This window comes from Heterocephalus glaber, unplaced genomic scaffold (genome assembly GCF_053883595.1).
Source record: "Heterocephalus glaber isolate CG9 unplaced genomic scaffold, H.glaber_assembly_v1.0 deba00001481, whole genome shotgun sequence".
In the NCBI taxonomy this organism is placed as follows: Eukaryota; Metazoa; Chordata; class Mammalia; order Rodentia; family Bathyergidae; genus Heterocephalus; species Heterocephalus glaber.
This window is the reverse complement of record NW_028258317.1, coordinates 47,120,685-47,148,114: the sequence shown is the minus strand read 5'-3', so window position 1 is coordinate 47,148,114 and position 27,430 is coordinate 47,120,685. Positions and strand designations below refer to the sequence as shown.

General features: G+C 38.5%; 1 protein-coding gene across 2 annotated transcripts in view; it reads right to left on the bottom strand.

Moving 5' to 3' along the window:
- The window catches only part of Glis3 (GLIS family zinc finger 3), a 466,502-nt gene that overhangs the window by 283,718 nt on the left and 155,354 nt on the right, over positions 1-27,430 (bottom strand). For both annotated transcript variants that reach the window (XM_087184003.1, XM_004838230.4), the window contains one exon: positions 24,456-25,572. In XM_087184003.1, the coding sequence (XP_087040129.1) occupies positions 24,456-25,388 (933 nt within the window). In that variant the 5' untranslated portion in view covers positions 25,389-25,572. The remainder of the gene's footprint in view (positions 1-24,455; positions 25,573-27,430) is intronic.

Here is a 27,430-nt window from a genome sequence, read left to right as displayed (position 1 = left end):
GGAATAATGAATGGGGGTGTGGAAGATGAATGATATAGAAAGGACACCGCTAACATTTTCCATGAGCAAGATCGATATGTCGTGTAACAGAATCATAACAAATTACTTCACCAACTAACCCTCATCCCTGAAGAAAGCAACCCAGAGATTTGATAGCAGAACCCAGTAAAAAAATTACCCTGAGAGATTAATTGGGATGTGAACTAATGTTTGTGCAGGATTCCTTTCCTTACAACTATACATTGTACAACTGTAACCTTAAAACTATTGGTGTATTTCTAAGCTCATTCTATTTTCTAAGTTATTGAAATAGTCTATCCTATCTCTCATCATAACATTTTACTTTCTTTTTATAGTAAAAGTTATTATCAAAGTTGAGACATAAAAATCCAGAGATCATGAATTAAATATAGATATACTCGTGATTTAATTTCCCTAGAAGTTCACTCACTCATCTCCCCAAATTAGCTCTTATATATTGCCAAGAAATATTAAAAGAACCTATATGCAGAGGTGGAAGTGAGGGTAGCCATGTTTGGGTCAGAATGTGCATATTCTCAAATTCCCATCAGTCAGCTTCAGAAAACAGACACTGTTAAGTACACTTGTATTCCTTGATGCACAGCATACCAAAATGTGTCCAAGACAGACAACTGGCACGCTCCATTCTGCCTGACTGGCTAAGAGACAGAGTGTGCACAATGAGGCTGCTGTGATGGATGGATGATGGGCTCAGGGTCTCCTCTACCTCTGTCTGTGCCTTCACATTTCAACTGGATTCGTATAGAACCCTCCTTCCTGGTCACTAGTTTTGCTCCTACCATCTTCAACAATCCATTTTCTACGCTGCAGCCAAAGAGATCATTTAAAACACAGATCTGATAACTTTCTTCTCCTCTTAGAATATTCCAGCAGCTTCCACTATCCTCAGAACTGAGTGCAGACACCCCCAGCATGATTTATTATAGCTATGAGGCCAAAAGAAAAAAGCAGCAGTGGTGGTGGTGTCCCCAGCGGCTTGTCAGAGGCCTGGGAGACCAGTGGAAAAGTGAGCCTCTATTGGTGGTCTCCCGACCAATAGTTTTGTTTCTGTAGGTACAGTTCCCCATGACCAACTGGCATCATCATGCTTCATTTACACTCCTTATGATGTACTGTCAGGTCAACGGGGCCTCACACTACATCATGATGCTTATGTCATTCGTGTCATCACGCAGGCACTGAAATATCTTCACACCATTACAAGAAGGGTGACTACTTACAGTACAGTAAGATATTCTGAGAGAGAGATGGCACACAGAACTTTTATTATGGTGTACTGTTACAACTTCTATATTTTATTATATCATTGTTCTTAATCTGTGTCTAATGTATAAATTAAAATTCATCATGGGCATGTGTGTACAGTATTCAGAGTTCAGTACTAGTCATGGCTCAGGCATCCATGGGGACCTCATGACGGATACTTTGTGGATTAGGGGGACTACTGCATTAGTTCCCTAAGATTGTTGTACAAAACATCACAAACTGGGTAGCTTAAAATAAGAGAAAAGTATTATGTCACAGGTCTGGAACTATAATCCCCAAATCAAGGTGTGATCTGAAAGCTGTGAGGGAGAATCATTCCACGCCTCTCTCCTGGTTTCCAATGGGTTACTTGCAATTTTGGACATACAGATTCATCATTAAAAATTCTCTGGCAAAAAAAAAAAAATTCTCTGTCTTCACCTTCATTCACTCATCACTCTCTCTGTATCTCTGGCTCTTCATCATCTTCTTCTCTGTGCATGTCTGTCTCTCTATACAACTGCCTCCTTTGTATAAGGACACCAATCGAACTGGACCAGAGACTGCTCCAATGAACCCATTCGAATTCAGTTCCCTCTGTAAAGACCCTATTTCCAAATAATGTGACATTCTGAGATATTAAGGGTGATGACTTTGACTTTCTAAAGTCCTAAGTCTAATCTCTAATGGTTTCTGTCTTGAAAGACACAACAGATTACATATGAAGTATGCACAGAAATGTGACCCTGTTTTAAAATATCTGCATTATATTTCAGACATTTCAACTCATTCCACAAAGAATTTAAACTGTCCTAAAATTTGTTTTCACCATTAAATCCCTAATATTATTTTATGTGAAAATAGTTAAGACTTACAGCATAATATGAAGATTTTTCAAATAATTTTTTTTTGTACCGGGGATCGAACTCGGATCCTTGAGCTTGCAAAACAGGCGGCAGAACCACTAAGCTAAATCCTTGGCCCCTCAAATAATTTTTTAACGAGCTATTCCCTCACATTACTTCTCCGGGCCAGTTTCTCCTAGTCCATAAACCAGAATCAATTAGACTACCCATTCTCTCTTTCATATGGAATTTTGTAACAGTAATATTACACAATATAGAAGAATGTTTTGAAGATGTAAAATGCTATAAAAACGAAAGCCATAATATACTTTTTCTTAGTTTTCTTTCTGTGATATATTAGCAACAGAGTTCCTACAACAGAAACCAGAGCAGGTAAGGCAGTGTGAGAGAAGGAAGCTCACACTGGGAGGTCATTTCCCTTCCATTTTAATTGGCCTTGCTCCTACCAGGGCTGAAATGTTAAACTACACACTAACCTAGTCACTAATCTCATCTTCTCACATGCATTCTGGTGCCACAAAATTGATCATCCATGACAGGTGGAAAATAACTTCTGGGAAACATGAGAGTATACCAGTGTATTTTTTAGAAATGGAAGTGTACAACAATTTAAATGTTTTAAAAGTTCACTTCCCTTATTCCTAGATAATGTAGTTCAGATGTGCAATGTTTGTACTAAAAAGTACTTTTCTAGAATAACCAAATTTTAAAATCATTATACATCATTATAAAGAAGATGCAGTGATTCTATGTGAAATTCTGGGATCTTTATTCAATCAGGGAAATAAAACCAGTGTAATTATTTTCTTTTTAATTTAGCAGGACCCAAATAGTTATGTTTGTAAGTAGCATTATAAAGATGCATAATGTTTTAAATGGTGTAATATTAAAGCGGGCTGATTCATATGTAAGATTCCAGTATAGAGAGCTATTTCACTCATCCACTATATCGCTCCAAAATATTAACTTGCACTGGGGTAGAAACTGCCCGCAGGGATGGGATTCCATGTTGTCAAGTTGTCTGTGCATAGATTAGGCACTTTGCATTGTACAACACCAGGGGCTACACAAAATAAGCAGTCCCCCTAGAGGTGTGCAATGCAGTGGGCCTGGTTAGATGAGGGAAAGAACAGGATTGGGGACTCAGAAAAATAGCGAAGTATGAAAGAACTCAACGTACACATTAACTTCATAGGAGGCTGTAGTGGAATGGAAAAAGATATTGGTCTAAGAATTCAACAACACTGGGTTCTGGGCCACAGCCCAGTTCTTATCAGCTGTATAAACTCAGGGGGGAAAAAAAAAAAATCACATGATCTGCTCTCTCATTTTAAAATGAAAATGTACTCTGCAACCACCTTTTCTACCTCAAAGGATTATTGTGAGAAACCAATCACTTTGCGCATGGGACAGTGCTTTGTAAACCTGACTTAACAAATAGAAGATGCTATTATTTTGGGTAGAGTTAAGCTTCACTGCAACATGTCCCAGACCATGAAAACTCTTTTACTCACTGAGTCCAAAAGCAAATGTCCAAATACAGCTGTTCCTACCTAATTTTCTTTTGTCATGAGCATAGTGGGATTTTTATTATTATGTATAAAACATAAAAAGCTGCTTTCATTTGTCAATGTCTATATTTGCCACTGGTTGTGTTATACAAAACACTCCCAAACTCAGCTTTAAGAGGGGTGGAGCAGGTTAGCTAAACAATTTTATAATTTGGGAACTGTTTTTCTGGTGTAATACATGTAACTACCAATAATTATACCTACTATTTTCCTGATTAAATCCAGAAAGCTGTTTTTCAATTGCTTAGAATTAGCTGATTTTGAAAAGTTTGATCTTCTAAGCACTGCAGGCCTGATATAATTACATATCACAAGCTTCTCCTGCCTTTTCTGAGCCAAATTGGGTCATAATGGAAGGGGACCCCTTTCCTACTAAAGAGCCATTATGCCTAATACATCTCAGGCAACAAAAGCACACCCTTTTAATAAATTATTCTAAAAGGAAGAGTGAATGGGTTTCACTTCTAGAACCAAGAGGCATAGCTTCTGGAAATATACACAGTAAAATGTTAGGCACAAACTTTAACCTCTATGTTTCTCCATATTTTTTGTACATTATGGGTTCACTATAAATATTCAAACTGGTGAGAAGCTTACCAGTGATAAGATTTATTCTCTCTGGGATAAGATGAAATCTCACTGCTGTTTTAAATCCCATTTCTCTAATGGCCAGCAGTGTTAAGCATTATGGCCATCATCAAGAAATCAAATAGTAACAATGAGTGAGGCTGCGGGGGAAAGAGGAATCCTTCTACATTGTTGGTGGGAATATAAACTGGTACAACCACTAGGAAATCATTATGGAAATTCCTCAAAAAACTAAAAATAAGAATTCCATTTAGCCCAGCTATTTCTTTTCTAGATATCTTTCTGAAAAAGTTAAGACATCATATTACAGTGATACATTCATATCCATGTTTTATATAAGCACAATTTATAATAGCTAAGTCTTGGAAGCAGCCTATCTGTCCATCAACAGATGAATGGATAAAGAAAATGTGGTGTTTACACACAATGGAGTACTACTCTGCCATACAGAAGGATAATCTTGAGTCATTCATAGGAAAATAGATGCATCTTGAGACCATAATGTTAAGTGAAAAAAAAATCAGACACCAGAAGCTTAAATATTTCAGAGTTTCTTACATGAAAAACACAAATTATAAATAAAGAGCAAAATAAAACATAATAGGAAGTAGGGAGAGAGATGTTTCTCAAATGGGAAGGGGATCAAGAGATGGAGGGAGGAGGAAAGAACGGAGGGATAGGAGATGAAAAAAGGAATTAGCATGTGTTATGTATGTGCACCAACTCCACGTTGAGGAATTGTGTACTGCAAACATGTACTAATAAAAAAATAAACTGCTCACATCTAAGGTTAAAATTCTGCCTTAAAATAAAACGTTTTATTTCTGCCCTAGAAGCTTCTTCAATAAAAGAGGCTAAATTCTAACCACCATCATTATTTTCAGACAGGAACTCAATCACCATTTCTATCAGTATTTCTTTATGAAAAGGAAACCCCAGTATCAACTAAGCACTTGGAACAGTTTACATGTCTTCCTACTATGATCATGGACAGAAAATGGATTTCTTTCCATCAATTAATCATCAGAAGTTACATGGGTCCTGGCCAAGGTCCTTGAAGTTGTGTTAGTGGGAAAGGCTCTCACAAGCTCTCACATGACAGAGCCAGAGGCTGTCTTTTTTTAAAAGCCAAATACTTGTGTTTCAGGCACTGGCTGAAATCTCCAAATAACTGCTTTATTTCTACATGAATAACTCTTACAAATTCAGGTTCCCCTAACCCAGGGTTCTCAACTGGGGCAATTCCCCCTCAAGAGACAAACAGTAATACTGGCCTACAATTTTTTCATCCCTTCTGAGTGGAGGGGGTGCTACTGGCATCTAGTGGGTAGAAGCCAGGGATGCAGCTTTAACAACCTTCAATGTCCAAGAGAGCACCTTGTCAACAAAGAGTTATCTATTCCAAAAGTCCAAAATGTTAATAGTGCTTGCTGTTACAAAGCCCTGCCCTGACTGGTAAGATAGTTACTAGAGAATGTAAGACAGTCCCCAAATAGATGTAGATTCCCTAAGATGTAGACTTAAATATTAAATGCCACTATTCTGAAGTACTAAATATGCTTTCTTTCACAGTCACTGGATGAAAAGCACATATACAAAGCTTTTAAGTAGAGTTATAACCTCCATTTTCTCACTGTTGTTATTTTCAAGAGCTTTGCATACAAAAAAAAAGACAAATTAGGTGCTATCAAGATGGGGGGAGATGAGAAGCGACAGAAGGGAAAAATAAATATGAAAGGAAAAACAAAATTCCTAACCCTTCTTTGGATGTAGACATCACATAACAAACAAAAGAGGCACCCAGCTGGAGCCAACAGTTTTATTACCATAGACATGAACATCATAAAATTTTCCAAAAGCTACACTGTAAGGTTTTGTTCCCTAGCTATCATAATCCACAGTAAACAAATTCAACACATAGTACACAAAAGGTTTTTCATTATCTTGTTTCTATATTAAGAAGAAACGTAATTTCATGATCTTAAAATTAAAACAATTTCCTCACACTCACTGGATTTCACTGATGGAAGAACAGGATCTGAGCCCTTCATGAAACATACACATTTTGCTGGGGACTTAGCTCAGTGGTTTCACGGCCTGCTGTGCAAGCTCAAGGACCCGAGTTTGATCCCCGGTACGAAAAAGAAACATACACATTTAGAATGTAACCCCAAGTACAGTCCAAGAGACCTTCCAGACAGTAGCTATTTCACACTCCTCTTCCTCCTCCTCCACAACATGCAAACATTCACAGAACAGGCCATTTAAGCACAAGTCGGCAAGGCAACTGAGAAGATGCAATGCGGACCATAAGGCACCACCCATTTCGCTGAGATTAATTTATTAAAAAGTGACAACTTGGAACTGCACTGTTAAAAAGGTAGACAAAACTACTCATTGTTGTCAGAATCCCCTCAACGCACTGACCCTGAAGTCATCCAGTAGGTTCCTTGCCACCCGAACAACAGGATGACTCAATACTGTTTCTCAGAGTGTCTGCTTACACACTGCTACATTCTATAGGAACTAATAAATATATAAATCCTGGCATTAATGGTCTCCAACTTTAAGAGTTCAGATCATGTTGGTAGCAATCAATTTACTGTCTTAAACATGTCCCCTTTGTTTTCTTTCCACTGGTCTGAAAGCATAAACCCAAGTATCTCCATGAAAGGCTAACCTGGAATAACCCCCTTCAACACAATCTTCTTCCCCACAATAGCCCCTCGAAATTCTCTTAGACATTTTAGAGGTTGGGGTCAGGGCAACAAATAAAGCAGCATGAATGAGATGTAACATATTTGGTAAAGAGGAATTCGCTCCTCCTACTACTCATCTCTCTTTTTATCCACATGCAATGGAATCCAGAGTACATTTTTGTCATCAGTCTCCTTTTCATTTCCTTTCAAGTAGGACAGCCAATCTCATAGCTTTAAGTACTATTGTTACTAGGGTGATTCCCCAAATTCTAATAGTCTGAACTTCTCCCGATTTCCAGACCCAGGATCTGAATGTCCAACTGGTTCCTCAAACTTCACATGTCCAAAACCCAACTCTCAGCTTTGTTCCCAACCCTCCCACAGTTGTCCCTGTCTCAGTTACAGGTAACTCCCATCCTCCTTCCAGATACACAAGCCAAACCTTGGAGTCATCCCTAACACACTTCACAAGACACCCCTCGGAGTCTCCCTCTCCCTATAACCATATTTTATATGGCCAGAATCCAACTGTTTATCCCAATTTCTACTGCAGGACATAAGTAGGAAGACCAGATAGAAACCTACTCCAGTGATCTCAGTCCTGAAAATTTGGTCTGCCTACTTCTACTTTCTGTTTTCTCTCAAACTACTCTCCACACAGCACTTAGAGATTCTATCAAAACATAACTTAGAGTCTATCATTTTTCCACTCAAGATCATCCTTTCAGTGACCTACAGTGCCCTAAACCATCCAGGCCCCACTTTTTCCCCTCACCTCGTCTTCTCTCATTTTTGTTCATTCCATCCCAGCCAATCTGGACTCCTTGATACTCCTAGGACACACCAAGGGTGTTGACCTCTCCTCAAGGCCACCACACTTGCTATTCTCTCTGTATGGAACTTTCTTCCCTCATGTATCTCCATTATCAGCTTTCAGTCGAATCTGTACTGTCTGCTGCTGTATCCCCAGTGTCCAGAGAGTGACTAACATGAAACAGTTGCTCAATCAACAGAGGAAAGGATGAAACCGAGAAAATTATCACAGACGTTTCTTTCCATTTTGCACCTGAGGGCCACAATGAGAGACCACAGACAGCATGCATGTCTACAATTAGGTGAACAACCCTGCACTAACATGTAAACGTGAACCAAATGTTTAACTATCTAACATATTTTAAAGTGAAGCAATTACACAAATAATCTTACATTTGCTTCTACATTTTATCAGTTTTCTTTTATTTCCTTTTCTCTCTGAATTTTATATAACACCCATCTTAGTAAAAAAATGAAAGAAGATACAGAACAAAGTCAGTTAGAGATGGTCAGTAAATTTTTTTCAGAAATGAATGAATTCTGTATTTAAGAGTTTGAAATTGTCCCATTGCAGACACCTTCAATTAAGTCTATTCTAATCTCAGCTAAGTGAGAATCCAACTTCAAAATTTCACTCCCAGGCACAGCTGTTTGACAAGTGCAGCAGGAGCCTGTCAAGACACTTGGCAGCATCATTCCTTTGGAACACAATGGATTTTTTTTTTGGCAACCCCTATTACTCACTGATGGTAATTAGCAAGCCAATCTTTGGAGGAAATGTACAATCAGGCAACTAAAAATGCCTTTTATGGAACTCCTCCTTGAAAATAAATCATTGACACTAGAAATGTTCGATATGTACTCTTAATTTTGAACTAAGTTGCCCAATGATTCACCAAAATCTATGTTCTTGACCCTGTTGTCTGGTGAAATTCATTTTTTCTGTAGTTCTGTATTCAAGGAGAGTGACGGTGACACATTTGTTGATTTTGATTTACTACCTCAATAGAGTAAACAATTAGAGTGATTTCTCCATTATTTGCTTAGATTATACAGCTCCTTCCTTGACTGGTTCCATCATAAAGGCACATTCTACTGACACAACACAAAATCAGGGTCATTGTCTAAATCTGGCCTTCCAGACACATACAATGCAACAGTATCAAGGTGACCCAGACAGCTGGAGAAGCTGAAGTCCTCACCAGCAGTGGTCAATGTACTTTGATGTTGAAGGAAATAGCTGATACTGGGAGGGGCAACTAGAGATAATTACAATCAATTCAGTCCTTACCTGGAGGACCCAAATACCTTCTACCTCAATTTATGATGCTGTCTGGAGCTTTCACAAACAAACAGTGCTGCCCTATTGTTACATCTTTACAACAATTTATATCCCACCACACCTTGCACTAACACCTTCAACAAGTTTCTACTAGTGCAGCTGAATCACTTGAGATGGGCCAAAAGGTCAGGGCCTGAAACTTTGTCAGTGTGATTATCTAAAGCCACTGGAAAGCACTCCATGCATTTCAGAGAGCAGGTAGACTTTCTACTACACAAAAGCAGCTTTGTTTCTGAATATGTGACGCCTGTTAATTAGAATCAATGAATTTTTTTTATTGTCCCTTCTGATAAGCTTGTTTGCCTAGCTTCATTTTCCTAAAACACTTTAAACATTTCTAGGAAGGGTAAGTGTCGGCAGAACACTGAGATAGGCCTTGAACTAGGGCTGTGGTATTGCATGGTGTTTACAATTTGTCATCCTTGGGGGTAATTTTGAAAGCTTAAACACACTAAAGGACATAATATAAAGAGCCAGGCAATTTCATTTTGTTTGAATGTATTTATGGAAATGGACCAAAAGTGTCCATAGAGGCACATTGTCATTTTTTCCTTGAGTGTGTGCCAGTTCATGACCAAAAGCAAGCATTCAGAGAATAGAAGAGCATTTATAACTACACTGTGTGTATCAAATAAACTACTTTATGAACAGATGGGGAATATTATGTTTCAGGGTCTTAGTAAAATAGCCTTTCACACCAAATTTCTGTGCACAATGGTGGATCTTTTCGTGATTCATTTATGACCTAACCCTTGGCAATGAGAAGATCTCCCTTAAGAGTAAGTGCCTTGGGACATAAAGACACTGCACATCCCTCCTGACTTAGAAAGATGCTGAGCAGTGGGGAATTATGTACCAAGAACCTGTAAATTGGACACGGTGGGAAAAACTGAGTAATCTACTTGAGATAAGGATAATTTCTTCAACACTGGTGACTGTATGGCAATGGAATCCTTGGAGAGTAAATAAGAAAAATGATTGAGCTAGGAAAGATTTAGTAAGGTAAAAAGCAAGTTACAGGAGCCAAAACACTGATAAGAAAAAAAGAAATGGCCTTTAACAAAACCAATTTGCTGAGGTAGGGTCATAATCATGGAAAGTTCAAAGACCAAGACTGAAATGCTTCTTCTTTCAAGAGGACATGGAAAACCTGGATAAATCAAAGGTTAAAAAGGGGACACATCTAGTTTCCTGGGAGTACATCACATTGTGTTCATCAGTATTCAGTGTTTAAGTTTCTTCCCGAGCACTCAGGAGGCCACACTTTCCAGGCTCCCTTGCAGTCACAGTTGGGGTCCTATGACTTGGTCCTGCCCAATGGCATGCAGGGAAAAAGTGCAATGCATCTCTTCTAGATGAAAAAGTGAAGTGCATCACCCCAAAGCTTCTCCGAAAATTCTTTCACACTGGGCTCAGAATGCTGATCCATTTGACTGAAGGACCCCAAGTTACTATACGAATGCAAACAGCTAGCTATAATAGAGTATGAACAAGAAATAAACCTTTGTCATACCAAGCCAGAGATACAAAGCTGTCTTTACAGAGGCTAGATTATCTTAATGTATTCCAATAGTGTTCCCCTCTTAGTATTTGGCTCTTCAAATATCATATTACTGCATAAAGTACTCTCATTCTATTCTTAAGCGGAGTAATCTCAGAGACCTTCAAGAGCAATGGAAAAACTTAATTTACTTTCAGATCAGTACAACACAGGTTACTTAAGGAAAAAAATAGGTGGCCTCCTTTGCGGAGGAGTTGGAAGGAAAATTGTTCTCTTCTTTCCTATAAATTAAGTTAAAATTTTTAATATTTTATTATAAAAACTTTCAAATATGTACACAAATAGAATAATGAACCTCTGAATATCTACCACTGGGCTCCAAGAGATGGAAGGAGGGGGAAGGGAGGGAGGAAGCAGATAATAAGGGTTAAGATGTGTTATGCATATGTGCCAACTCTCTACAATGCATGTGATCATTATGTACTGCAAGCACATATTAATAAAAAATAAATTAAATTAAATAATGCTTAATTGACAGAAAAAGAATATCTGCATGTTTGTGCTCATATATGTATATCTGAGATCTCTATATGTTTGTTCATCACTGAGCCAGGTGCCAATGGGTAGGTCTCATATGTGAATACTAAAAGATCTTTGAGTATGCAGTAGAAAGAACAGATTTCTTTTGGTCTGAAGGAGAAGTTTAATACTTCCTAGTCAAAACTGTAGCTCCCCCTGGAAGGGCCAGCACATGTGATCTTTTCTTAGCCATTTAGCATTTTATATATATATATGAATTTCTCTTTCCCAAAGTTATTTCTCAAAAACAATCTTCAAATAGGTAGACAGGAAAACTAAGATACCACACAAGGAGTCCATGAGGCAGCATGGAGACACTGAGAGAAGTCACCACAAATGAAATGGTAGACTGGAAGACAAATTCCTATTTCAGAATTTTTGTAAGGGTGAGTCCTTCATTTTCCCTTAATTACAACTGTTGTCTCAACCCCAAATCCATCCTCTGGACTAACAAAGCATAGTCTGATCTTTTCTGCACAAGTTTCACACTAATAGCTGTGACTGGGAATGGGGGAAAAGGATGGCAAAAGACAGAGTTCAGCAGTAGCAATATTTCTCATCAAAGGACATGCTCAACAGGCCCAGTACTCAGTGCTTAAAAATGAAAGCACTGTCAAACCAACATTCTAAAACACAGCAAAGAAAATGTTCTGGAGAGACAAGCCTGAAATGCTCCTCATAAATTTTAAGAGCAAGGATGCAGGATCTGGGAATACTCTGAATGCCTGTATCCAGATGGGGCTCTAGGCTGGGCTGTCTAGTCACACAGGCAGATGACCCAACTCCGGCAGATAAAACTCTGAAGAGGTTAGTATTAGCAGAGCAGGACGATCAAGTTACACAAGGCACATCTACTCTCTCCTGGCCTTCCCCAGTGTAGACAGGCATGGGACCCTCTGCATGGGATGCAATCACTAGGAATAGACACCATTTTGATGAGAATCTAGTTAACTTTCTTTCTTTTAAACATCTTAAACATTTAGCTCTGTTCACCATTAATTAGTGAGCAGAAAAAAAAATTTCCAAAGTAAATCTCTGCAGTGGAGGAAAAAAAGTCTTGAAAGGACTGACAAGCTCAGCATTATGAGCACTGGTCCAAACCTTTGTTTAACAGTACCTCAGTCTCTTTACAGATTATAAAGGGAAATATTTAACTAATGGAAAGCTACTCATACACAGGATAATGTATGTGGCCTTTATCCACATCTTAATCATTCTACATAACTGATCAAATAGTTTTGGTCTCCGTTCTTCCCAGGTTTTTTGGTTGTTTTTTTTTTATTTTAAAGTTCACAACAGAAAATGCTTTTATGCTTGTCTCCATTTATGTGTTCCTTTGGCTGATCACCTGGCATAAGAAAAATTCGTGTTATCCAGGATAGCTACCAACCGACACATTTTAAAAGAATTATACTGTGAACTTTAAGAGATACAGGGGATGTTTTGAGGGAGTCAAAGTTTCATTTCACATGCACTAAACATAGTACTTGCTACCTCATTAAGCTACCTCCTCTTTTTCATTAATTAGATTTTCTTTGTTATTAACTACATTTGTAATTCTTTCAAATTTTAATAACATTATCCCTATTTTATAGTAGAGTATTTTCATGAATCTTTGCAGTCTCACCACTCCTGCCTAGTCTTGGCCAAGCTAACTTCTTGCTTGTTTCCTCCTCTGGATTTTCATATCCCTGTGTCTCACTTTGGATGGCTTCCTTCCTTTCTCTGCGACAATTAATTATTCTCTTCTTTCAAAATGCCATCACCTCCTCTGAGAAGCCTGTTCAATCTCTCAGGCATAGTTGGGACTTTTTTCTCATTTTTCTATTAAAACTGTTTGCATAGACTTACATCACAGCCATTGCTTTACTCTTTATATTTCTGCTGCTCCTAGGAGACCGTGAGTTACTCAGAGGAATGTTCCCCATTTATTTCTGTACTCCCAGGCTTCCAGGGCAGCATGTGGTATGTGTTTTGCACTCAAGTGATCATATGAATGAATGAAAATGCATTGGGTAGGCACATCAATACACATACTATCTGCATAAGGTAACAATGTACTGTACCTTGGTTTTCCAATCCTGGTTTAGACTGATATTCCAGGGAAACAGAACTCTTTTCACTCTCAACGGTGTTCTAATTTGCTGGGCACAGTGGTGCATGCCTGTAATCTTGGCTACTAAGGAGGCTGAGGCAGGAGGACCCCAAGTTTGAGGCTAGCCTGGGCAACTTAAGAAAACCTTGTCTCAAAAATTTTAAGAGGCAGGGGGTGCTGGTGCTATAACTCAGCACTCCTTGGGTTCAATCTCTAGTACCAAAAATTAATCTATTAATTAAGTCTTGATTTAAATAATAAATTATATGGTCACCCTAAGTTTGGAGCATTGGGTATAATTACTTGTATGTATTGTTTTTGCCTTCCCAGAACCTCACTGTTCAACAACTTATCAAATTAATCATTTTTTCAAATTCTTTAAAATTCTCCTTCTAAAAGAGGTATTATTCCCCCTACTCACATCCACACCTATGAAATTTAACATACTGTGCTACAAAGAACACACAGGCTTCATTCCACCTTCTAGCCACATTCCACCTTCTAGCCACATTCCACCTTCTAGCCACATTCCACATGAGTAAGGACACCTACTTAGAGCGAGCAGCATCCCCACTGGAGGACACGTGACGTCCCAGAGCTTCGAAGTCAGGCCTGCCCTCCTCAGGCTCTGGACTTGCCAGCCACACTTCCACTGCCCAGGGTTACAACATCAATTGTCTAAGGGATAGTCTAGAAGCTTTGGCTCAGTAATTTCAGCAGAAACTAACAAATCTGCCTGGAAAAAAGTAAGTACCTCTTTTCCAAATTATTCTACCCAGATCTTAAAGAAAACAATTCTAAAAGATCAAAGAGAATGGGACTACCTCTTTTTCTGGAAATACAAATGTGTTTGGACAATCCACACAACCAAATTCTATCTGTATTCAAAGATGCCAACACAACTACTCAAAGAGGAGATAATTAAGAAATATTCCCAAGGTCACAAAAGACATATCTAATCAATTGCCAAAGTAATTCTCCACACCGGTGCAGTCTGAAAGAACTAAAGAAAATACATTTTTAAATCCACATATGAACAAATCTCAAAGGTATGACCTATACTCTCTTAATCTGATCATTTAGGAAAAGTCTTGCATAATTATTTCTAATTTTTAAAATGTTATTTCAGGGCATAAAATTAGAGAAAATCTACACAACAAATATGAACTAAAGGGAACATTAACCATCATGTAGTTAATGATTTTGTTTAATGAGGATAAAGCCTCACATATTTAACCTTTTAGGGTTGCTCTCATTATCTATTATTTTTCATTAATCCTAGAATCACAGGGCAAAGAAACATAAACCACAATTTGCTTTGAAATGTTTGCCCAAATCTGCTATGAATTTATTTTCAAGACAAAGTTCATGAAAGGTCAGTTCCCCAGGTAAACTGGATTTAATGCCTTCTAAAGGGAAATCAAATTAAACCACTACCAAATGGCAGATTTCTAAACAGTGTTTTGGGATGTGAAATCCAATTTGACAGATGCCTCATAGACTGTGGTCAATCCCCCATCTGATGAGAATTTATGTGGTTTTGTTTTTACCTATACTAAGGGATTTGTAATCTACAGTGATGTGTAAATGTCTACATTATGTTGAACATGTATATACATACATAAATAAGCTTGTATCTTTATCTTATGTAAAAATCACTGGGAAAAAACCTTGAGATTTGGCTTTACTTGTTTAAATCATTGAGTTTGCATCAACTATTTGACAGAGTGATGCCTTGTGGGATACAATTTGGAAGCTACACTCTCTCTGATCTTTACCAGATGTTTTACTGGTGGTGTTTCAGCCTCAAGAGACAAAGAGGATATTAATGTTAACTTTATTTATTTAATCATATCAGGCAGATTTGATAAAAGGGAAAATTCAATATTTTGGGAATTTACCAACTCTTCAGAAATATACATAGTAGCAAAAATGTTTTGGAGATCATTTTATATTAAAAGCAGAGAAGCTGCACCTGGTTTAGAAGGGAGAACACGCTCTCACCTTTAAAAATGGGAAAGACATGGCAGATTTATTAGCACCACTTTTAGATTGCGGAAGCAAAGAGGCAGCAACGATATATACATGCCTCAGCACTATTCTCACCCTAACCTTTAACAGTCTACTAACTCCAGAGAAAGAGTGCCCTGCATGGGAGACAGACACTATAGAAAACTTCCTCGCAACACCTGAGTCCCTCTAATACCTTCTTACCTCTTTACTTGAAGGGCACAATAAATTGTTCTAATCACTGTCAGGACACTGATAATAAAGAGAGGTACTCTCCACTAAACCTCCACATTAACTGAAGTGACAAAGTACACTTTTATTTATCTAAAGCTCAAGGTCAGAACTTGGCAGCTTGTAAAGTATGCCCTGGTTCTCAGCCTTGCCTATCCATTAGAACCCAGGGAGCTGTAACCCAGCCCAATGACTCCAAGCTATGGGGGAGATCCTGGTACTAGGACTTTGCAAAGCTCTCCTAGTAAACAGAATCACAGCCAAGTTAAAATCAGTGCCTTAGAGATTTTAGGTGGGGAACAGCTGAACAATTTAATAGTCTTGGAAAAATCAGTTTCTCTAGGCTTTATTCTCATCTGGAAATGATATGTGCAAAAGGGAGTTGTAGTAGTACATTAATTGATTTTCTTTTACTTTATAGGTAAAAATGCAGTTATAAAACATTTCAAATAGACAGTAAAATATCTAAAATACTGTAACAGATACATATAACATCTATATTATCATCACCAATTTACAAAGAAATTAATATTTGCTATATTTATTTCTGTTCTCTCTCTGAAAAGAAGATACAATAAAATTTCCACGTCTTCTTTCTTTCCTCTTTAGAAATATTACTCTCCTAAGGTTACTGGTTACCTGCTCACACAATTTTATTTTTTTAACCACATAATAATTTTTACAGCAATTATATAGTACTTCTCTGTTTAAATGTATATAAATTATATTAAAATGTACATATCCTCTTGCTTATCAGATGTTCACTGAATATTGTTCCTTTTTACCCCTGCTGATATATTTGTGAATTTCATTAATTTTACTTTCCTTTACATTTCCATAAGAATAACTTAAGTTTATTGATTTGTCTTATGAACAGTTAAGTAATTTACACTTTTTTAAAAACACAAATAGATTAAACATCTTTTCTCAGGTCTGGGCCACCATATTGCCAGAGTCTCCAGGGGAGACACCTAGATCTGCTTTCATTGGTTATGTTCATCTTTCGCCCAGCTAGGATACCCCAGTTTTTCTCCAAAGAGCTTATACCAATGCACTCTCCCTAGCAATAATAGCATAATCCCTTTCCTCCATATCCTTATCAGTATTTGGTACTATGAGGTTTTACTCATTTTGTCAATATGAGGGTTTTGAAGTGTTAACAACTATGGTTAAATAATATTTTCCTAGGGTCCCTTCTGGTCATGTAACTGGCCATCACATCAATGCCAAGCCCTATCAAAATAACAAAATAAAGAATGTGGAAAAAAAACCTTCACAGTTTACAATGAGTTTACTTTTCCTTAAGGAATCTCCCACAGATCTCAAGCTCCTAGGGCAGAGAAGGTGAGCCAGTCCCAGAACCTGGAAGGAAGCTCCACTGCCACCATCCCAAGCTCCTAGGGCAGAGATGATGAGCTGCACGGCACCAGAAGCACCCCCCTGCCCCCACATGGAAATGAGAAGACACGTAAACAAGCCTCAAAAACAGACTTCCAGATCACCTACAGCAACCCCAAAGGGAAACAAGATGGAACAATCTGATACTTAACCATCTAGACTCTCTGAACTGGCAACAAAAGAGGATCTGGGAAAAATGAAATCAGAAATAATTACTCAGATAACTGCAAAGATTGTGCTCATGGTGCAAGACATGATTAATAAATATAGAGAGGACACAGATAAAAAAATGGAGGATCTGAGGAACATGATGGAATCCCAACGTAGGAAACCAATGGAATCCATAAAACACATACAAACAGATTTCCAGGAGATTAAAATCTCCATTGAAAGTCTGTGCAGCAGAATGAACCAATGTGAGGATAGAATTTCAGATACAGAAGATAAGATTGCAATTAGTGATCAGGAAATGAAAAATTGCTTTAAAATTGTAAAGGAACACAAGAAATCAATCCAGCAGCTGCTAGATGATGCGAAGAAGAATAACATAAGACTGACTGGAGTCAATTAAAAAAGAGGAGAGAGTGCAGATGACATAAAAAGACTGTTCACAGAAGTGATAGCAGAAAACTTCGCAAGCTGGGGAAAAGAACTTGACATACAGATAAGTGAGGCATATAGGACTCCAAATAGCCTTGATCAAAAAAAATCTACACATAGGCATATAATAGTTAGGATTTCAGAAATCCAACAGAAGAACAAAATTCTACAAGCAGTGAGAGAAAAGAAACAAATCACATACAAAGGAAAGCCCATCAGAATCACAGCAGACTTCTCAATGCAAACCCTCAAGGCAAGAAGAGCTTGGAGTGATGTATTTCAAGTCCTAAAGGAAAACAGCCTCCAACCCAGACTGATGAACCCTGCACAAAACTATCTTTCAAAATTGATGGAGAAATAAGATACTTTGATGATAAAGAGCACCTCAGGAACTTCATGAATACCAAACCGGCACTCCAAAAAATTTTAGACAATACCCTAGGTACAGACAATGAGGATCACAACCCCAGGAAACCCAGCAGAATGAATCCATTGGGTGTGACAAATTAAACACAAAGGGGGAGAATACAACAAAAAGAAAAAGTCATGACAAGGCTTTTAAAACTTTTAACTTCATCTCCCTAATGAGTGTATAATTCAATCTTGTTATTGTACTGATTAGTATTTTTCTGATTCTAGAGTTGCACAACCTTTTCTTGTGCTACACTGGCTATTTATCATCTTCTTATGTCTACTTTTTAACTGGGTTGTCTATTAATGAGCTCTAAGAATTCTTTATATACTCTGGTCATAGGTTATATGCATTGTAAATATGGTCTGTTTAAGGACTACTTTTCATTTTAATGATGTCATTTAAAGTTCTACATTTTGATGGAATCTCATTGATCAATTTGTTTCTTTTATACATCATGTCTTTTGTATATTAGATAGTTCTTGCCGACCCTGAATTCATAAATATTTTCCCTTATAATTTCTTCTTAAAGTTTTTACTTTCAGGCTTTCATATTTAGGTTCATAGATCCCTTCAAGTTATTTTGATGTATGGAAATAAATGGTTGAGGTTAATTTTTTATATACGGATATCAGGTGCTCTAGTGCCGTTTGCTGAAAACACTATCTCTTCCTCAGCTCTTGAATTGAGTTTATATTCTATAAAATGCTAATGTTAAATAATCTTTCAAAACTCAGTGGACCATATATGTGTGGTTCTATTTCTAGATTCTCGGTTTTATTCCAATGATCTATGTCTTTCCTTACACCAACACTGCCTTGATTACTGTAGCTCTAGAAGAAGTCTTAAAATTAGGTACTAAACGTCTTCCAACACTGTTTTTTTTTTAACTTTTCTAGGTCCTTTGTACTCCTACATAACTTTTAAATTTCAATATCCAATTCTTCATTTATAGCAAGTATACACAGATAAACACCTTGTGCTTTCTAATCCTGCTAAATTCAAATACAAGTTCTAGGGGCTCCTAGAGATTTCTTAGTATTTTCTCTGTAGATGATCATTTCATCTACATACAAAGATTTTACTTCTACCTTGCCAATACTATCCTAATTGTGTCATCTGATTGCCAGACTATTTTTCTGGGGCCTAGGTTTCAAAGTTTAATGGACAGATAAAGAGTAAGCATATCTTGAGGGCCGGGGATTTAGCTCAGCGGTTTCGCTGCCTGCTCCGCAAGCCCAAGGACCCGAGATCGATCTCCGGTACCAAAAAAAAATAAAGAGTAAGCATATCTGCCCTTGTTCCCCACCTTAAGGAGAAAGCATTGTATCTTCTCCATTCATATAAGGCGTTCTCACTGAAGTATGGAGTACATGTCTTTAATCTGTTGAGAAGGTTCTGTTCTACTTCTAGTCTCCTGATAGCTTTTATCATGAACAGCTGTGGAATTCAGTTCAATACTTTTTCTCCAACTAGTGACAGGATCATATGGCTTTTTCCTTTCCTCTGTTAAAAGGATGACTTTTGGGAGTGGATCTTCTGATGCTGAACCAACACTGACATTCCTATAACAAAACCACTTTCTACATACTGCCAGGTCTAACTTCTAATAGTTTGGTTTTTTAAACAAATTTCTATGTTCCTACTTTTTTCTCCTATTATTGTTATCCAGTTTTAGGATTAGCACAATGTTGAGTTCCTAAAATGAGGGGAGAAGTGTTCCTTCTTTTTTCTGCTTTAATTGTTTGATATAATTTATCAGTTAAAATGTATATGAGCCTGCTGTTGTCATATAGGTAGGTTTTCAAGCTAGGAATGTACTTTCTTTAATAGGTGCTATTCAAATTTTATATTTCCTCCAGAGTTAGTTTCATTAATTTGTCTTCCAAGGTACTTCTTAGAAGTTGTCAAATTTATTTCAAAAAAGATTTTTGAAATATGCTTTCTATATCCTTTTAAATTCTGTAAAGTCTGTGGTAATGTCTCCTAGATCTTGATATTGTAATTTAAAAAATGTGTAATTGATATTGTGTAACAGGAAGAAAAGGTCTAAAGGTGCAGGGGAACTGGGAGGGGTAGGGGAAAGGAAAAAAGGGAAAAGAAAAAATATGAGAAAAGGAAAAAAATGGAAACAAAGTCTGCAAATAGGGAAGGGTGGAGGGGGCGAAGGGAGGGCAGGGGAAGGGGTAAAAAAAAAAGAACCATGATACTCACGTAAAGGTACAGGATCCCAACGATGAATGTAACTGTATTTTATCCCTAAAATGTACCAATAAACTTAATGGGAAAAAAAAGATTTATTCTGTTATCAAATTTCAAGTATTAAATGTATTTTAAGAACTATAAAAAAAAAAAAGAAAAAGAAATCTCCTACATGGGTAAAGCTGGCCCAGTGAATCCATATATCAGGCCATAAAAGAAGGGGACACAGCCCCAGTTCTCAGTTTATTTTCTTGTGTTCATAATTCAATGTTACTTAAAAAGCAAACTGCCTCAAACTGAAGCCAAGGAAAATATAGTACTCTGGATTTTGCCAGGCAAAATGCCTGTGGAGAAATGAGTCAAGTCATACAAAACTCAAAACTGTCTTTGGTCGGTAACATTTTCGTGAAAATCTGTGGGTGGGTAGAAATTTTGAAAAATTTCTTTTTGCTATTGGATAAAAATTCATCTGGGAAAAACAAGCAAAATTTAAGTGGCAACCCACATTCCCCTAATTCCCTTATTAACACTCCCTGACCTCCCAGCACAGCCGCTTTTGATTGTGCACCCCACATCATTTCTGATCCTCAGTGTGCCCTCATCAGACAGACTTCCTTCACACAGGCACTAATAGAGCAAGCCTGATCTCATTCAGAACACACCTTACTCGGAAACTAACAGGCACTACACACTTTTCTACTTAATGGCCAAAAAAAATGCAGTACAAACACTCTGCATGCTCTGCATGCACTCTGCAAGCATTACTGAAGATACTGTTAGAGATGGTTAGTGTGTTTTTCTAGTTTTCAGTTACACTTTGTAGTTGTCCACTTTGAAAAATGAAATGGAGATTTTAAAAAGACAAATTTTGAGTCTCCATGATTTGCTCTGACTTGAGAATCTGGAACCTTATCAACTCAGAAAAACTTCACAGAATTCCACATAGTTATACCTGGGAATGCTCAACTGCTTGGATAACTCCAAGGTTTACCAATGCTGGAGGTTGGTTTAAGCTCAGGAAGTTTGAAACAGAATGATTTAGCACCTAGAAATTGCTTCAGGTAATAGACTACAATGAATAAACCTAGGTATTTTAAAAATATAACATTGCCACATCCCAGTTTCTGATTTAGCAGCCTGCCTGTCTGTCTGCTGAGGCCTTTACTTCTCAAGGCTTTTGCCACTGGCTCGGAATCTCTTGGCCACAGTGTCACATCTACAAAGAGAGCAGCTGATTTGGCTTTCCAAAGCAGCAATATGAATGATCTACAGAAAGGCAGGGTCACTTGGATGGGGAAAAAAAAAAGAACTCCTCCTCTTCTTCCAGCAACTGAAGCAAGTAACACACAATCCACCTCCGGTTATGCCACCTAGAATCCTGAGTAATCTGATTCCCAGGATGCTGGGGGTAAGGCTGGGGAGTCCTGATCAGAGATTCCAAAAATGCCAGAAAAGAAATTTGGCACTGAAGGAAGACACCAGTGGCAGCCTCTTACTGTGAGCAGGCTGTAGCCCTGGGTCACACCCTCCTTTTACTGTTAACTTCCAGAAGTTCTTTGTACTACTTGTAGTCATGGTCACCAAACACAGAGGTTCCTTTCTTGGGTCAATAGGCCAAATGAGTGAAATGATGACTAACCCTATCACACACAGAAATTAACAGCAATTGAATATACATAAAAGACAAATGGGTCTTAATATGTGAACTGTTCCTTCTTAATATGTGAACCCAAAGATCACTTGTCTAAGAGAAGAATGTGGCTATTTTACTTCACAGGGAACTTTAGTTTTGAATCAACTACCTTCAGATTTTAAAACAGTGAAACATTTCAGTGTTAAAAGTTCTTTAGCCAGGGATTTAGCTCAGTGGTTATGCTGCCTGTCTCGAAAGCGCAAGGACCCGAGTTTGATCCCCAGTACCAAAAAAGAAAAAAAAGTTCTTTGTGTCTTGACTACAAGAATATAAAGAATTCATTTTTGCAAAAGGCAGAAAAATGCATTTTTTTAGAGTATGCAGCCACTTTAAGCATGTCTTCTATCTATAGTCTACAACTTAAGAGGACACCGAAACATTTGCAAAAAAAAATTATTTGCTGCCAGTTGGCTATAACCCTACAAATCAAGCAGATGACATGTGCCATATAATGGTCTTCAGAAGACACAGGTCCATGATAAGTATGTTTATATGAAAATAGATGTCTTTCTGCTAAAAATCCCAAGACTAGAGTCACAGCATTAGCTGGCTCCTAAGAAACCCTGCTTTGAATAAATATATTTGCACCATAACATTTCATATGCTATTATATTAGCAATCTGAATTTTGCAAAAGATTCCATCTATAAGTAGGGAGTAGGTAGATTAGGAGAGAAAAATTACCTTCTGTACCCACCCTGAACAGCACAATGAAGAGCTATGCAGAGGTCTGCAAACATTCACCCCCAACTTATATTCAGTTACTTCTATTTTTAATACACATTACGAACTTTAGCAAAAGTCAACTTCATGAAGTTACATATCTTTGAAAAGTCTGGTAATAGTGAGGAAATGGGGGAATCCTATTGCATAAAAATTAATTTTGCAAACCAAAAATAATTTTTTTGATAATTCAAGCCTTTATGTTTACTTCAGTAAAGCCAAATCCAGTAAACTATTTTCAGCCAGGATTAGTCAGAACTGAAAGTTTGGGCTGTTTTCCTTCAGAGGCTGAATCTCTTTCTTCCTGCAACAGGCTGGTGTGTTCCAAACAGAGTAAATGGAATTGCCTTCAATTGCTTCTCTCTTTCTGCCATTTTTAATGCAGAACCCCACTGACAGAATAAGGTTTTGCCTCCTGAAATGTAATTACTCTTTTCACTCATAGAGCCTGGCATTCTCACCATGTATCAGCTTCAGGTTTTCCTTAAGAAAAAAAAAATCACAATATGGGGCATAATGTAGCAACAAAAAAAAATGCAATTTTGTTCCACCAGAAATCCTTAAAACTCTCTTACAAAATATACCTTCTGGACAGTGAAGAAGTGCTTCTAATATTGCATTACAGCTATCAGCTATTTGGTTTGCTTTTTTTTCACATGAATCAGAGAGCTTGGCCAATCTATAATCAAACATAAACATGGTCCAGATTCTTTATAACATGATATACTACAGAAAAAAGGGACTCCTATTGGGAATCACAGCCCAAATAAGTTCCTTTTTGGATTGATTTAGATATTTCACATATTTAGGAAAATCCAGCATACTCAATATCCAGGGAGCATACAGAATTCCTAGATTCTAACTCTAAAGAAATATTCCTGTCCATCTAAACTAATATAAAACACTTGTTCTTTTTCTGAGTGTTAAGTAAGCTGTCTGAGATGGTACAGGGCCATCCCTGTGATCCCAAGGGTGATGTCTTGCTTGTAAACCCTGAGAGTTTCTGTAAGGTGTGAAATTGTTGTGAAATCATTTAAGAATCACTTTATTCAAAAATAGCAAATTTTTCCAAGAAAAAGTTCCAGGATTGATGTTGGGAAAGAACAAGGAAGGAGAAAGAGATGGCAGGCCCACTTCTTTTGAGACCAAAGACACGTTCTTTTCCTTCTCTTTATACCTTCCCATAAAATTCCCTGTCCTTAAAATGAGGTGAGAGTTGGTGAGGTTCTGCTCCTGTGGTGTTCTCTGTTTTTATGCTGACTACAAGTCATAAACTAGTCTCCAGCCCTAGAAGGTATAGTGTGCAGGCATGGAGTGCACGGAGCAACATTTTTACTAGCCAAGTTGCTAAGTGGTGAGTTCCTCTCCTAAATATCTGAACCACCTCTCTCCTCACCGCAGTTCTCAGCCAGCTATTGCAAGGAAAGAAAAGACTGTGTATTTGCTTTGGAAAAGTGCTAAAGCTTGGTAGTGGTGCAATGTGTGTTCCTCTGTTCTTGCATATCCATGCACATTAAGGCAACTCCAAGTTTGTGCCCAGCAGGCATTTTTCCAAGATTTTGGACAATGCATGTGTGTGTGCAAGCGCCAGATTGGCTTCTCCTACTGTGGTGGATCTTGTGCCTTTGCAGAACAGAAACTAGAAATGGAGAGAAACCAGCAGCTAATAACCACTAAAGCAACCTTCTTCCTCAAACGGCAGACACGTCCAATCTCAGGGTCGCCTGAACATGCAAATTCCACAAAGAAACCATCCCGACCCGTGTGCCAAGTCTGTAAAAATATATCCATGAAAAAGGCAAGCTGGGCCCTCAAGAAGGGTCACCAGTGGGCTTCAGAAACTCACCGTACACTTGTTGGGCTTCTCCCCGGAGTGGACCCTCATGTGGATCAGCAGTTTATAGCGGGCGTTGAAGGGTTTATACCTTCGAGGACAGCCAGCCCAGAAGCAAGTGAAGTCTTCCCCCTTGCGCTGGTCTATGTGCACCTTCTCGATGTGCCGCACAAGTTCCTCCTGCTGGTCATACAAGGCGCTGCAGTCTATCCAACGACAGCAGTGCTTGCCTCCCTCGTCCATCTCCCCGTCTTCATCCACAGTGGCCTGGGGCAGGGCCAGGGGCTGGGCATGAGCCAGGAGCTCTGGGTGGTGAAGGCGTGGGTGGGCATGGTAGGGGGGTGGGGGGCCTTGGGGCTGTGGCAGAGGAGGAAGAGGGGGCGCGGGGGCCAGGTCCAGGGCACTGTCCGGGAACTCCTCTAGGCGCTCGGTCTTGAGCATGCCACTGGGCTGGCCTTCAGGGCCAGGAAGCCCATGCTGCACCACCATGTTGTTGACCGGCCTGGGCTGGAGGCCACAGTGCTCCAGCTGCTGCATGCGCTCGTACTCCAGCGCACCATCCTCGCCATAGGCAGGCAGCGCCAGACCCCCGGGGGCCACCAGCACGCCCTTCTGCCCACTGGGCACCGAGCAGGGCTGGGGGATGCAGCTGCCACGCACACCCAGGAAATGCCCGTATACCTCTGGCTGCGGGGACATGTTGGCCGGGGAAGCCCTTGATCCGTTGATGTAGGCGACCAAAGATGTGGGCGAGGTGCGGATGATGGTATTGAAGTCTATCCCAATGCCATCGGACAGTGGGGACAAGGACAACGCTCTCTTCTTGGAGCGGGCTGAGTGTGACCTGGAGGACGAGTGCCGGGGACTAGGGTAGGCAGAAGAGTGGCTGTTTTCCATGCCAAAAAGGTAGGGTGGCAATGTATTAGAGACGCTATTGCTGGACATGGGTGTCCCCGGAGGAAGGCTAAGGAGGTCCCCTAGATCCACGCCATTCTGAGAGCCGTGGTTGGAAGAAAACAAAGGGAGGGCCTTGTAGCCCTGAGACCACTCTTGTTTCACACTCAGGGCCGACTGACTCTCTGTCAGGCTCAGAGACGTGGATGCCAGAGACTCCCGGGAAAGAAGGGACCTGGAAGAAGAGCCAGAAGGGAAGAAAGAAAAATAACATTTTAGCAGGATATATATTGCTTAAAAGCTAGAAGAACATTGCACTGACAACACTTTAAGTATTTCTCCTAATTACATTCTCGGCTAAACACATATTCTTGGGCTAAAATAAAATTTAAGGGTTTTAGTTCCAGGTAAATACATTTTACCAAGAAGAACAATAAAAGCTAATACTAAAATAATGAAACAAAAGATTTATTGTTATAAATATTGTTAGCACTTTAATAATAATAAATAGCCTTTGCTTTAGTATTAAATAGCTTTTTTAACGTATGGGGGGAAATTAGAGACCAGAGAAAAAGCACTGATGCCTGTCATTCCAAACCAAATAAGCAAATATTTGTTAAGCACCTACTATGTGAAGCATGCTATGATCGGGATTGCAATTGTACATGTTTAAGCAGAGTCCCAGCCTTCAAGCAAAATCTATTTCAGGATGTAACATACATGCCCATGCTTGATTTTTTTTTTTTTTTGGTATCAGGGATTGAACTCAGGACCTTGCGATTGCAAGGCAGGTGGTGGAACCAATGAGCTAAATCCCCCACCCTGCCCATGCTTGATTTGAAAAAACATAAATCCTCCAAGTCAAAGGACAGGTCCAAGAGACTTAATAATTTCACAATTTAGTTTCACGAATATTAACAAATTCATATGATTTTTAAAGAGCAATTTATGTTGTCACTACTCAGTCATAACATCAAATCATCCTTAAATGAAAAAAAATATATGGACTGGGGGTATAGCTCAGTAGTACAGCTCATGCTTGGCATGCAAGAGGCCTTGAATTCAAATATTTTTTAAATAACATATAGCGATAATATACAAGAGAGTAACAAACTGAAATCAAGTCATATGTGGAATTATGTGTTAGGGCCATGTAGGGCTTAATCACACTTGTTAGTCTTGGGCTTTCAATGAGCTCCTGAATCAGAGCAGCTTTGGGCTGAGATCATTCACTTCAGTGGTTCACTTTTACAACAATTCCTTTCCTGATCTTACCCTTCACCACACATGTTTTATGCGTCACAATATATGGTCTGCTTATCAAACTGGTTCATAATGTAGCTCTGACCATTTTAAAATTCATTTTGCTTTATGACATTGTTTCCTTAAAAAGAATTAAAGAAAAAAGTTAAGTCTCTTGGACAGAAAATTTGTCACCAGGAGGCCAGACATACAGAATATGCACTGTAATCTTCAAATCAAATAGAGTGTATAGCAAAAAAGCTTGGTTTATTCATGTGTACCTGCACTGGCTTTCTAAAGACACTTTCTTTGGATCAAAAAATTAATCAAAACAAAATGTTATATAAAATGTGTGTCTTCCCAAAATGAACATGTTTACTATATCCAGCTGTTAATCATCAATCTGTTGCACGGGAACTGAGGAAAAAGACAAGCATTTTCATCTCCCATTCCATAAAATGGAAGTGAGGAACAGCATATTAGGAAGAAAACATCTCAGCTATTTTCTTAATACACTCGGAGCATGTGCTCTTCCTGCAATGTTCAGCAGAAGGCTCCTGGTGATTGGATGTCAAGGGCCTTTTTGTCCCTTCCCCAGTGAGATTTAAGAACTGTTTTCAGACCCAAGCTAAATCAGCAATTGTGTTCTATATGAAGCAGGGAAAAATGACTTTGCTTACACTTTGAGGTTGACAAGGTTTATAGAACATAAAGACACAGAGCTTTACCAGAGGTATGTCACTGAGTGATACTCTTTCAGGGTGCATTTGCCTATCAATGTCAATTTAGAACCTTGTAGATTTTTAAGCAGTGACAAATAAAATATTTTATACACCTATGTAAACTTGGCT